The 13811-nt window shown below is 38.0% G+C and overlaps 1 protein-coding gene across 3 annotated transcripts in view; it reads left to right on the top strand.

The window, feature by feature from the left end:
- SEC24B (SEC24 homolog B, COPII coat complex component) overlaps window positions 1-10850 on the top strand; it is a 100321-nt gene extending 89471 nt beyond the window's left edge. The window contains exons 26-27 of one of the 3 annotated variants that reach the window (XR_005599128.1): window positions 944-1012; window positions 10709-10848. Coding sequence is in view for 1 of the 3 variants with exons in the window: in XM_039540611.1 (XP_039396545.1) it covers window positions 10709-10716 (8 nt within the window). In the remaining 2 variants the exon portion in view is untranslated. Of the gene's footprint in view, window positions 1-943; window positions 1013-10708 lie in introns of all 3 variants that reach the window. The other 2 variants (XR_005599129.1, XM_039540611.1) reach the window with 2 other exon arrangements.
- Window positions 10851-13811: the final 2961 nt, after the last annotated feature.

Raw genomic sequence — 13811 nt, 5'->3', positions numbered from 1 at the left:
ACCCAGAGCATGGGGTTGCGTCCCTGACCATCTTGGCTAATAGCCTTTGATGGGCTTATCTTCCATAAACTTATCTAATTTTTTTTAAATCCAGTTATACTTTTTGCCTTCACAACACCTTCTGCAGGTTGACTGCATTGTGTGAAGAAGTACTTCCTTATGTTTTAAATTTGCCTATTTATTTAATTGGGTGACCCCTGCTTCATGTGCTATGTGAAGGAAAAATAACACTTCTTTTATCCACACCATTCATGATTTATAGACCTTTACCATATCCCCCCTTAGTTGTCTCTTTTCCAAGCTGAACAGTCCCAGTCTTTTTAATCTCCCCTCGGATAGAAGCTGTTCCATATCCCTAATAATTTTTGTTGCCCTTCTCTGTGCTTTTTCCAATTCTAATATATCTTTTTTGAGATGGACAAGGTGGGTGAGGTAATGTCTTCTATTGAACCAACTTCTAATGGGGAGAGAGAAAAGCTTTCAAGCTACACAGAGCTCTTCAAGTCTGGGAAATGTACTCCCTGCATCACAGCAAAATGGAAGGTGGAATAGATTGTGTAGCATAAGTAGCACATATTATTAAAGGACTATTCAAGATACAGTAGCCCATTAACATTTCTGTAATCAAAGGACAAAAAGAGGGGGGTTAGTGGGTTACAGATTGTTGTAATAAGCTATAAATCCAGTCTCTCTGTTCGGTCCACAATTTTTAGTGGCTAGCGGAGTAATGATTTTTAGCTCCCAGGCTCATCTTTAGAAAGTGTTGTGCAGGTTTCCTTTGAGAATGAGGATGGATAGGTCAGCTATAAATAAGGTGTCCAGAACTGCACGCAGAATTCAAGATGTGGGTGTACAATAGATTTATATAGTGGCATGATATTTTCTGTTTTACTATATCTAACCCTTTCGTAATGGTTCCTAACATTGTTAGCTTTTTTGTTAGTGGCTGCTGCACATTGGATGTTTTCAGAGAACTATCCACAGTGGCTCCAAGATCTTTGAATGCTGACAGGTAATATATTGTATGTATAGTTGAGATTGTTTTCCAGGGTGCATTACTTTGCATTTATCAACATTTAATTTCATCTGCCGTTTTGTTGCCCAGTCACCCAGTTTTGTGAGATCCCTTTGTGACTCTTCACAGTCTGCTTTGGACTTAACTATCTTGTGTAAGTTTGTATCATCTGCAAATTTTGCCACCTCACTGTTTACCCCCTTTTCCAGATCATTTATGGATATGTTGAACAGTCCTGATCCCAGTACAGGTCCTGGGGGCACCCAGCTATTTACCTCTCTCCACTGTGAAAACTGACCATTTATTCCTATCCTTTGTTTCCTATCTTTTAACCAGTTGCTCTTCAATGAGGGCCTTCTGTCTTATCATGTCTCCGAACTTTGCTTAAGAGCCTTTGGTGAGGGACCTTGCTGAAGGCTTTCTAAGGTCCAAGTACACCACATCCACTCAATCGCCTTCATCCACATGCTTGTTGACTCTCTCAAAGAATTCTGATTGGTGAGGCATGATTTCCCTTTAAGAAAGCTGTGTTGACTCTTCCCCAACATATCATGTTCTCTATGTGCCTGTTGATTCTGTTCCTTACTGTAGTTTCAACTAATTTTCCCTGTACTGAAATTAGTTTTAGCAGTCTGTAATTGCCAGGATTGCCTCTGGAGCCTTTTTAAAAAATCGGTGTTACATTAAGCTATCCTCCAGTCATGTGATACAAAGACTGATTTAAGAGAGAACTTAAACCACAGTTAGTAGTTCATCTTTGAGTTCTTTCAGAACTGATCGGTGAGTACCATCTGATCCTGGTGACTTACTACTTTTTAAAAATTTGTTCCAAAACATTCTCTATTGACATCTCAATCTGAGATTCCTCAGATTTGTCACCTAAAAAGAATGGCTCAGGTATGGAAATCTCCTTTGCATCCTCTGCAGTGTAGACCAATGCAAAGAATTCAGTTTGCTCCTCTGCAACAGCCATGTCTTCCTTGAGTGATCCTTTAGAACCTTGATCGTCCAGTGACCCCACTGACTGTTTGGAAGGCTTCCTGCTTCTAATATACTTCTAAAAAACAAATTCTGTTAGTTTGTGAGTCTTGCCTAACTCTACTTTTACACTTGGCTTGCCAGAGCTTATGCTTCTTTCTATTTTCCTCAGAATTTGACTTCCAATTTTTGAAGTGTGCCTTTTTGTCTCTAACCACCTGTTTTACTCTGTTTAGTGGCATTTTTTGGTCCTCTTACTGGGTTTTTTTTTGGGGGGGGGGGGGGAGGAAGGGATAATAATGATAATTTGAGCCTTTTATTATGGTGCTTTTAAAATGTTTCCATGCAGCCTGCAGGCATTTCACTCTTGTGACTGTTCCTTTCAGTTACTGTTTAGCTTCATTTTCTGTAGTTCCCCTTTTTTTAATTTAAATGTTACTATGATAGGCTTCTTTGGTATTTTCCCCACTACCAGGATGTTAAATTTTAATTATATTATGGGTGCTATTACCAAGTGGTTCAGCTATAATGACCTCTTGGACCAGGTCCTGTGCACTATTTAGGACTAAATCAAGAATTGCCTCTCCCCTTGTGGATTCCAGGACTAACTGCTCCTGGAAGCAGACATTAATGGTGTCCAGAAGCTTTATCTCTGCATCCCATCCTGAAGTGACATGTACCCGGTCAATATGGGGATAGTTGAACGCCCCCATTATTATTAGGCTTTCTTTTTTGTAGCCTCTCTAGTCTCCCTGAGCATTTCACAGTCATCGTCACCATCCTGGTCACATGATCAATCGTATATTTGTACTATTATACTCATTCAATCATGAAATTTCTATCCATAGGGATTCTGTGGAACATTCATTTAGGATTGTTACTGTATTTCGTTATGTGCTTTCTTTCACATATAATGCCACTCCCCCAGCAGCGCGACCTATTCTGTCATTCCTATATATTATGTACCTTGTTATTATCGTGTCCCATTGATTGTCATTGTTCCAAGTTTTTGATGCATATTATTTGACTAGCCTAATTTAATACCAGGCAGTCAAGTTCATCCATATTAGTATTTAGACACCTTGTGTTTGTATACAAGCACTTATAAAATTTGTCAATATTTCGTTGTCTGCCTTCATGTGATGTAATTTGTATGGGACTCTGCTTCATTTGACTGTTTTTGTTCTATTCTGCATTTTATCAACTTCTGTCACCTCCCCTTTACTAGGATATAGAGTATCCCCTTTAATAAATCTTCCCCTAAGGGCTGTCTCTCCGAAATGTGTGCTCCTCTGCACCTGTTGACTTTCCCCTAATTCTTAGTTTAAAAACTTCTCTACAGCCTTTTTAATTTTACATTCCAGCAATCTTGTTCTGTTTTGGTCTAGATGGAGCCCATCCTTCCTATATAAGCTCCTCCTTTCCCAAAAGGTTCCCAGTTCCTAATAAACCTAAATCCCTTTTCCTAACACCATCATCTCATTGATGCATTGAGACCATGCAATTCTGCCTGTGTAACTGGCCCTGCACTTGGAACTGGAAGCATTTCAGAGCATGCTACCAATGGAGGTCCTGGACAGCAATCTCTTGCCCAGCAGCCTACCTATCCCTGTGTCATTGGTACTTACGTGTACCATGACCACGGCTCCTCCCCACTGCTGCACGTAAGTCTATCTAGATGTCTCGAGGTCCACAGCTTTGCACCCAGCAGGCAATTCATCATGCAGTTCTGCTGGTCCTCACAAACCCAAATATCTATTTCTAATAATCGAATCCCCCATTACTATTACCTGTCTCTTCCTAATAACTGGATACCTAATACCCAGGGAGGTATCCTCAGTGCAAGAGGATACCATTACATCATCTGGAAGGAGAATCCCAACTAAGGGATTATTTTCCTTCACTCCATCTTGATGATCTCCTTCCCCCATCCTCCTCAACAGCATAGAGACTGTCAAACTGGGAGTGGGACTACTTTACTGTGTCCCAGAAAGTCTCATCTGTTTACCTCCCTGTCTCCTTTAGGTTCTCCAGTTCACCAACTCTAATCTCAAGAGCCCTTACTCTGTGCAAGCCATGACTTGCTTGCACTGAATGCACACATCACTTGCCCATGAGGCAGTGCAATAAACTGGATAGCCCCCAGTCTGCTGCTGGACTTCTGTCTGTAGTATTTTTACTATTGCAGGGGTCTCACAATAGAGATACCATTACTAATAGCCCTAGCAGAGGAACCTGAGAGTTAAATGGGCCTGGGTACTGAACCCCACACACAATTTTGTATATCATCCTTCCAGATCAGTTGTCATTTACGTTAGCAGGACAGTTTTTGATGCTGGGTGTTGTGAGTTCCTAGTGTGCATTAGTCTGGTACCATCTACAAATAGTAAACTAAATAAAAGTACAAAACTTTGGAAAGTATTGAAAATTGTTTTTTTCCCCAATGTGGTCAGCTGTCAGGGTTCACTTTTCCTCTTGTCAGACACCAATGGCACCATATTTTCTGGGCAGACTGTGTTGAATATGTGCAAGCAACCTTCTAGCTAGGTGCATATGAAGAAAAGCATAATATTTTGCTTTGTGGCAGGAAGCAGTTGTGGCAAAGTTTAGAATATTTACACCAGATAAATTATTTAGAAAAAACATTTGGCTGCAGCACTATGTTTGGGTTACATGGTGTGGCTGAAACCCAGTTAAAATAGGACCTCTGTCTGAATGGAGACATTCTTTGGGGTACTAAGGTACTGCAAAAGAGATTAATTAAAATTGTGAGGCTGCTGCATTCAGAAGACTGGCAAGAATATAGTTCAGACAAATTATTTAGGGTTGGAGTTTAAATTGTAGGATGAAAGTGACCTGTCTTTCAGCTGCAAAGCAGTACAGAGATACAAATACTTCTGTGGAGTGTACTGCGTATTTTTTCTTTTGAGAGAACTTTTAATATTTTATTACAAGATTTTTTTTATTCAGAAATGCTTTTTATGAAGGAGATAAACATCCACCTTTCCAGATAAAGGGAGTCATAGACTTGAATAGAAGGACAACCAGACTTACAGAACAATGTGTATTGAAGCTGCTGTTTGGGACTCTGAAGGAGATAGAGAAGCAAAAAAGTGATAATGAGGGTGACTCCTTACTACCAGTTTGAAATACATTGTGTTGCTGTGCTGGATGGAACTCGTCTCTTTCAGCTGAGGAATGAATAACAGCCATGTCTTCATTTAGTAAGGGAGTGTCTTCATGGCCACTGGCAAAGCAGTAATTAAAGGGGGCAGAGTTAGCAGAAATAGTTTTGTCGTAAAAATCTGCAAGATCTGCTAATCTGCACTAGCTCCATCCAGTATAAATAATTGCTCTTTTTTGGCAACCGAACACTAACATATTTGGAGGTGGAGTAAAAATGTTCCTTTGCAGCAAAAAGAGATGGGAACGAATTCAGGTTTAATTGCCAATAACTTTTTTTTTTCTGAAGCAGAGGCCTGTGGCTGCAGCAGCTCCATTGTAGCACAGGAAGGAAAGTTCATTTTTATAAATCGAACTTTTGCCTCATAGCAAAGGAACCATGTACCACTAAGGGAGTATGTGAGCATAGCCTGCAAGAATGAATCATTGTTAACAGTGGTAGTACATTCGTTATACGGTATGTCTGTTTCAACAAAATTATAAAGCAAGTCTCTATTGTAGTTCCATTTTCTCCATTCCTATGTCTATTATATGCTCAGTTAACTGAAATTTTCTTATTCTAGAATAAAAATGACTGTTGAATACCTCTTTTTGAGGGCAGTGGCAAAAACAAAGACTTCTGATTTTTTATAAAAATCTACCCTTCCTTTTCAATTGTCAAGTTCCGGTTTCTCCCTGAATTGTTTCTCTAAGTTGCACTTCATTAATGATGCATCCAGGCTTATCTCACCACACACACCTGCTTTTCCCTAGTTTTATATTGCCCTTCAGTATTGCTTTTAGAATAGCTGCATTGTACTTGTAGTTTAGGCACTCACCTTCTGATAATACAGTGGCTCCACAAAGCATTGAGACATATTAGAATATGTTTTAATGTTGCTGTAAATATTAAAACAATATTTTTGTTCTATGCTTACTGTTTGCTGGCCACAGTATATAGAAATGGAGGCTACACATACTCTTGTTTGTGATATATTTTCTGTGTATTCCTTTCATTTACACGTTGTTTTACGTGTATTTTGAAGCTGAAGTCTGAAAGATTTTTAAAATACAGATTTGCATTCAATATTGCCTCCTTCCTTCAAAATGTAACTAATCCATGCACAAACAGCTTAGAAAATAAAGAACTCTACTCCTGCAGGAGGATAGCATAACCATAATGTAATTATATGGTTGAAGTACAGGAAACTAAAGAAGGAAAAGAGTGGTATGGAATAGGCAAAACAAAGATTAAGTATACATGGGAAAGAGAAGGAAGGATGTGTTTTTCTATATTTTTGACTCAGTATTTTAGAAAAAAATCATTGCTTTTATTAGTCATGTCCAAGAAAAGTCTCCTTTATAAGAAGTTCATTTTAGAGGGCTATGTCTACTCACGTATAGTAACTAGTGATATATTTCCAATGTCTAGTATCTTCTTAGCAATGAATAAACCTGAGCATTTTAAATCTCCCTTTGAGCTATGTGGGAGGGGCTCAATACACAAGGTAATATTGCCATGTTTACCTTTAAAAATGAGGTGTTTAAGCAAATATAGTTTCCCAATATGCTTTCACCTGTGCACAGTCCCAAAACATGCATATCTTCCTGTAGATTTCAAGCACTGCCAGGAATAATTTGTGTCCTTCAGACCCAACTGATTAAGACATTTGTGTGCTCCAGTCAAATTTTGTTCAGAATTTTAAAATATTAATTGAAGGTTGGCATCCTTTACAGTTTTCTAGTTGGAGGAACAGATAATACTGCAAACTCTTTTCTTTATAGCACAGTATGTGGAATCTTAATCTTGCTCATAACAATATTGTATTATGAGGAGTTGTCAAGGTCTGATTATCAGACTTCCGAGGTAAGATACTGAATGTGTTTTCGAAGGGTTATTTTTAAATCCAATTTGACATTGGATTCTTTGAGATGTTGGAAATGAGCTCACTAATCCTAGCAAACAGCTTTAATTGCATCTGGTCCTCTCTTCTGCATCCAGATTGTTTTTATTTTGCAGCTGCTGGAAAAAAAAACAAAATTTGTTACAGGCATAAATCAAATGTTTAGTATCCTTTAGCTCTTCCAATAGTTCTAGAACAATTTTTCACTATTTTTCTTTTTGTAATTCCAGATTTTCAGATGTAAACTTTTATGTGGATCATTTTTGTGAAGCTTATTCCAAATTTTCAGAGTATGATATAGTACTGGATTTTGTGGAATAGATGATTATCTCAAACTAGTGTAAATACATCAGTTTAAGCAGAGTTGCTTCTTATTTGCGGAAGCATAAGTGAAATCGGAATTAGTTCCTTCATTTTCAAGTCAATGTTAGAGTATATTTTGTCTAAGTGCCATTCACCTTTATTCAATTAGGCAGCAATTCTGCAAACACTTAAGTATGTGCTTAATTTCACTAGCCTGAGTAATTCTGTTTGAAGTCAATGGGATAATTCATGCTAATAAAGTTAAGTATGTGCATGTTGCAGGACAGGAGCTTTAATAGGTATTCCATCTACATCTAGGACACAAGATCCTCACTTATTTGCCGGATTCTTCAACTCTGTGGTAGATTAAATTATATCCTCTTTCAATATGTCAGTTGGCAATTTGAATCCCCTATTTTGTAAACAAAGGGGAAAATTTAAGTTTAATATAAAACAAGGGGTAATTTGGGATATAGTAGACTTTTTTAATTGTTTGATTTATGCAACATCTGGAGCAGGAAGTGAAGGGGTGGAGTATTGCTAATTTCAATATTATTTACATATATCCCTGAGACTGAGATTAAGTGGATCCTAGTGGCAGAGTATCTCCCTTTATATCTTGTATGACTATACCAAAAATGTGCTTGATCACAATTTTCAGAATTCAACTTGATCCATAAATACAATTTTTTTATTAAATTTTGTTTCCAGGTGTTAAATAATGTAGGTGGTAGTTTGAAGTAGGAAGGAACAATTTATCATATATCCTAAGCACATATCAAGAATTACTTGAATGAAAAATGTATTGCTTTCTTTAATATATGAAGCAACCAGTTTTGCTGGTTTAAAAATGTATTTTCAAGCATTCACATAGAACTTTCCTATCTACCACTAATTCCTCAAAGGAGGAACTCAGATTACTTACATATATTATTTACCAGTTTTTCATAACTAAAGCAAAATGTAACCAATGTATATCTCAATTTCAGCATCACACCAGTGGAATCCTGAATAGACAGAGGTTATGTCACAACCTGTTTTAGCTCAAATAGGTTAAATCTCAATTTATACATATGGCTTTTGTAATAAAAGCATATAAAGATCAAACTGCTTAGAACAAAAATGTCCAGCCATAATTGTAAGTTATTAAATCTCTACTTGCACCCATCTTTGGTAGTCCCTATAATTTTGAAGACTAGATAGATGCCTAGTATCTATTTTTGCCTTTCTAATTGTACTTGCACTGTTTCGTTGGTGGAGAAGAATCTGGATAAAGTGGTCAGGAATATTAGGATTACCTGAAAATTTAAATAAACCTTTTGGACTGTTTAAGCATATTTTTGATACTCTTTACAATGTATTGATGATTTTCCCTATACTATATATATTTAAAAAAAACAACCTCAGATTCACTGTGGCTAGTGAATTCTCTCATATGATTAGTGATGTGTAAACTCCACAAACAGCATGAACATCCAGATAACAAAGCTGTAGGTGCTTCTCAAACTCAGAAATCTTGAAAGGCTTTGGTTCCCTTTTTCACCTCCAGGTCCTTTTTTGCCCCTTTCTCCCCTTTGATAATTAATAGCACTGGCCAACACTTCTGGATGCCTCTCTGTTAGTTATGTCACCGAAGATTTGAGTACTCTGGGACTTTTAAGGATATGGATGTAGGAGTGGGAAGAATGTCTCCCGACTGCTCAGAAACTGAGCAATGTTTATTTTACCCTTTTAAAATATCTGTTCCACATTTTATCTTGAGTTCTCGTTTCTTAGTTTGCAGATTCATGTACTGCCCTAGTTTATCATGTTAGGTGACCACTGTCCTACAGACACCACTGCATACAAAACTTGAATTGCATATTTAAGCTAATCATTCTCCCATTCAAATAAATGTGGTAGAAGAATTCAAGAGAGCAGGAAATGTACGCAATTACAGCAGGGGATTGAATGTCTCGATTACATTTCTTCCTCTGGCATTGAGTTATGTGAGAATTGAGAAGTCATCTAATAGCTCTGGTTTAACTTTACAAGAGAGAGAATCACCCAAACATCAAAAGAACTGCTGTAGTACCACACTGGTGAACAAGAACCCAAATACAGTTCCCTTTAGGCATTCCAGCCCTTGGCTCCTATCTAGGCAAAAAGGTCTAATACGGTGAGAGATTTATCAAAAACCCAAATCACCATATGTGAGGTTCTACTAATCCCGAAGGATCAGACACTCTCTCCCATGTCAGTGTGTGTGTCAGATCTTACCCAAACACACGCCAATCTTTAGTAAATTAACTAAAGATTTATTAATAAAAGAAGAGTTATTGAATGGTTAAAAGATTATATACATTACAAATGCTTGCTAGGTCCCTCTATCAGATTTGTAGCAGTGATGGATGAGTCTGCTGACTTACAAAAGTCTCTGAATCATCCCAAAAGGTTAGAATCCAAATGCAGCTTAGATGTAAAGTCTGTTGGAGTCCTTCCATGCTTTTCCAAATAACTACTTGGAAGATCTCAGTCCCACAGCTTAAACTTTCCCTGTTTAAAGTTTACAGACTAGAGATGCAGGATCAGGCCTGATGTTTCACTTTTATAGCTGAAGCAAGCCCTCAAGTGTTTTGAGTACAGCATGATTCTTCTTTGAGCATACACTAACCCACCACTTTGAAGTTAACATTCAATTTCCTATCCATACACAGGAAATCTAGTTACACTTATTTGCATAAGGCAGTTAGGCATTATAACAGATAAGCTGAAGACAATGTAGATAATAGTTTCCTACAGTATCTCACCTCTTTGATCTTAAGGTTAACTGAACACAATTAAGACATGAAATGGATTTAGCATCTAAAAGCTAGTTTGGTTACACTGGTAAACTTCTAACAGATATAGGTAAACACAAACAAATACACTTAGCAACTATTCTTTGATTCTTATCAATACAAAGTGAATGAGTTGGGGATTGCTAGCTTACTTAACATTTCCTTGATACCCATACATGCCTGGATTGTCTTGATTACAATTGCAATGCCTCTTGTTAAGTTGTTCTGGTCATACATAAGTTACCTGGTTTACCAGCACCACAGTAATATTTAGTAGAAGAGAGAGAGAGAGATGGCCAGTGTGGAGAGGATCTGGCATGGACATGATTAACCCTTTTTATAGGGCAATAATTTACAGCATGATAGATGACAATTTCATTCTGCTCTACAGATGGTGGAAAAAGCATAATAAAAATTCACCTGTCTTCATTTTATCTCAAAATTTTGTTGAAAACCCTCATTGAAAAATCAAATTTTGAAAAATGTTGGTAGCTCTAATAACTTATTTCTAAATTAATTTTCTGCAGCCATGTAAAGAACACTGAACCTCAGTGAGGACTATCTTCATGACAAGTTGAAAACACACTTCCTTTTGGAGCCCTACAAGCTTTAATCTTCCACTAAAGAACATGGACTAAAATAAATATTGTCAAACCAAGCAAAGCCAAGTCTTCAAATATAGTGGAACAAAATGTGTATTAAACAGCTATTTTGATGCATTCTATTGCCTGTATACCTTGTCTATGTCGTGAGTATTTAGGGCCTGATCCTGCCATCACTATCAGGTGTCATGGTTACTACTGACTCTTCACAAATGTAAGCACTGTATCCACTAGTACATTTGCCATATGACTTTGATGGGCCTATTTTCAATGCATAAAGTTAAGCATGTTCATAATGGTAATTTTTTTGGAAAGTTTAAGTGCCCTTACATAGATTTGGAATGAAAGTCTAAACTGTCATAACTGTAGCATCTCCAACACACAGTTACGATAGATTGGCTCTGTGTGAGGAACACCTATGATTGTGTGAGGCACTGAGAAAAATAACAGCACTGAAGATGGATTCTTCAGGTTCCATTCTCAGACCACACCCAGATCATCCAATAGTATTGCAGGACCATATGAATTGCCAATCTGGATTTAAACCCTAGGTCCATCTAGTCCAGTAATCTGTCTCTGACAGTGGCCTGTACCAGATACTTCAGAGAAAGGTAGAGTAGTCAGTCTTAAACCCTGAAGCATGAGCTTTCATAGCCCTTCCACAATGTTTGTTGTTAATTATAACAATTCTGGATATACTTGTTATCCAAATAAATGCCCAATCCCTTACTGAACCTTGCTAAATTCTTGATTTTAATGATTTCCAGTGGTAATGAGTTCCACAGTATAGTTGTATGCTGTGTGCAAAAGAATTGGGTTTTGTTGGTTTTCAATTTCATTGAATGCCCCTTCTTCTTTTGTATGATGCAGGAAGGGCAGGAGTTCCCAATCTACCATCTCTAGACTGTTTATTATTTGATATACTTTTATCATGTCCCCTCTTTTCATCTCCTTTCTAAGATGATCATCCAAATTTTTCAGTTTCTCTTCAGATGTGTTTTTCAATATGTTTGATCATTTTCATCACCTTCTCTCAGCCTCCTCTAGTTCTGCAATGTCCTTTTTCAGATGGGGTACCAGTATTTCACATGGGATTTCAGATGAGGCCACGCCACTGATTTCTATAAAGATGTTACCTATGTATTATTTGCCAGCCTATTCCTTATGTATTCTAACATATGAATATTTTGTTTGCTTTGTTGACCACAGCTGTATATCTAATAGGGGTCTTCACTGAGCTGTCTACAGTGACACCCCAATGCCTTTGAGTATACCTTTGCAAGGAGAAAATGTTTGAACATGAGTGTTTTCCTGGTGGAGCTGATAACTATCCTAGCAAAGCAAACTACTAAAAGCCTATTTTATAGAAGTTGTTCTTGTCCTTGTTGAGACAAATGGTTAAGAACCTTAAGATTTGCCATGAGAAATAATCCAAAGTTAGATGTAACTCTTGAACTGTTTGCCCCTAAGGAATAGAAAGGAAAAAAAAAAACAGCAGAAGGGTGACTTGGTGTTATCAAACATACTTTGTGCCAGTTGCAGACAGTGCTGTCTGCCAAAGATAAGCCTACTTTACTGATGCCTCTCAACAACAGAAATGGGCCAAGATTTTCACAGTGGCTTTCTTCCTTCCTTTTACAAATATTGTGCAAAATACAACATGCAGTTTTAGTCTTAGGCATGTTATTTTTCCTGCAGGTTACAACCTATTCCACAAACATTTTACTGTTCTTTAAAATTGCTGGATGCACAACCCCCCTGTCATTGTGTAGATATGACTACAAGTACAATAAAACAAAATGTGCTCGCTAATGCCTAAAACTTAACTTTGGCAGGTTACAATCTTTATCTAAGGAGGTTTCTCACCTATAATCATTTCCAGCTACTCTTTGTTTTCAAGTCAAGATGATCCACTCTGCATGAGCTCATAGGGTTCTGCTTCCCCCTTTGTCCCCTAAGTGATAGATGCCAAAATGGCTTTCCATTTCATCTTATATTTTCCAAAGTGTATCTGTTTCAAGAGCCAGGAAGGCTTTCTGGGCGTGCAGGCTCCATCCCCATTTGTGATGGTTAAGTGGTCTTTCTCCCTCTTACCCTGCTTGTTTATCTTGATGGCTTTGTTTACCTTCCATGTAGATGTACTTTTCATTGTCCTCTGAGATATTACCTAATTCAGTTTACATTGGAGACACAGGAAAACAAGCTCACTAGCATTCCTTTGTCTAGGACAGGTTGGGACTATGGATTGTTTGCAAAATACCTTTTAAGAATGTATTTCCAGCAGACATCTATAATTCTTTATACACTGCCTGTACATATATCACACAATATTAATAATCAGCATGTTACCAGTTTGCATATGATACCTTACATCACACCTTTTAGCTCTTAAGTGCAGATTATGACAACAGTGGGGCAATGCGTGAATCAGGCCTGACGTGAGGGATTGTATGGTGGGGAGTGCCCTCTGCCAGTTGGCAGTCAGCGACTCCCTAGGTCATAATCATTGTACTATTGGGCATAATAATCACACTACAGCAGGGAAAGGGTGGGAAAGCAAGCAAGCAGCTCCCATCTCTGGGATGGAATCTTTGTGTTGCCGAGTCAGCGGCAATCTGGCATGGCATAGTGCCTGATTAAAAGATTTGGTGGACTGTTCATTTTAACATCCTGCCAATAGCTGCAAGAGAAGGGGATGGGGGGAATGTGCCCACATGAGGTGGTGATGCTTTTCTACACAAGTGCTTCCAGGTCAGCATCCACCCTAAGAAAACACTTGGCTGGGTGATAAGGACTTGTTTTCATTTTTAGTTTGGATGGAGCTGAATAGCTGCTCTTTTCAAGTGCCACTTCTTCCTTTCTGATGATCTCTTCATTTACTGAAAATGTATTGGGGCGGATCTACCCAACTGGAGCCCATACCTGCCATACATCAACCTTTTCCTGAACCAGATCCTCAAACAATCCCCAGCAGAAATTGCCCTGCTGTTAATCTAACAATGTCATTCAGCCCCTCCTCCTTGCCAGC

The sequence above is a fragment of the Mauremys reevesii genome, linkage group 5 (assembly GCF_016161935.1).
Source record: "Mauremys reevesii isolate NIE-2019 linkage group 5, ASM1616193v1, whole genome shotgun sequence".
Lineage (NCBI taxonomy): Eukaryota > Metazoa > Chordata > Testudines > Geoemydidae > Mauremys > Mauremys reevesii.
Note: the sequence above shows the minus strand (reverse complement) of the source record. Positions and strands in the feature narration are given on the sequence as shown.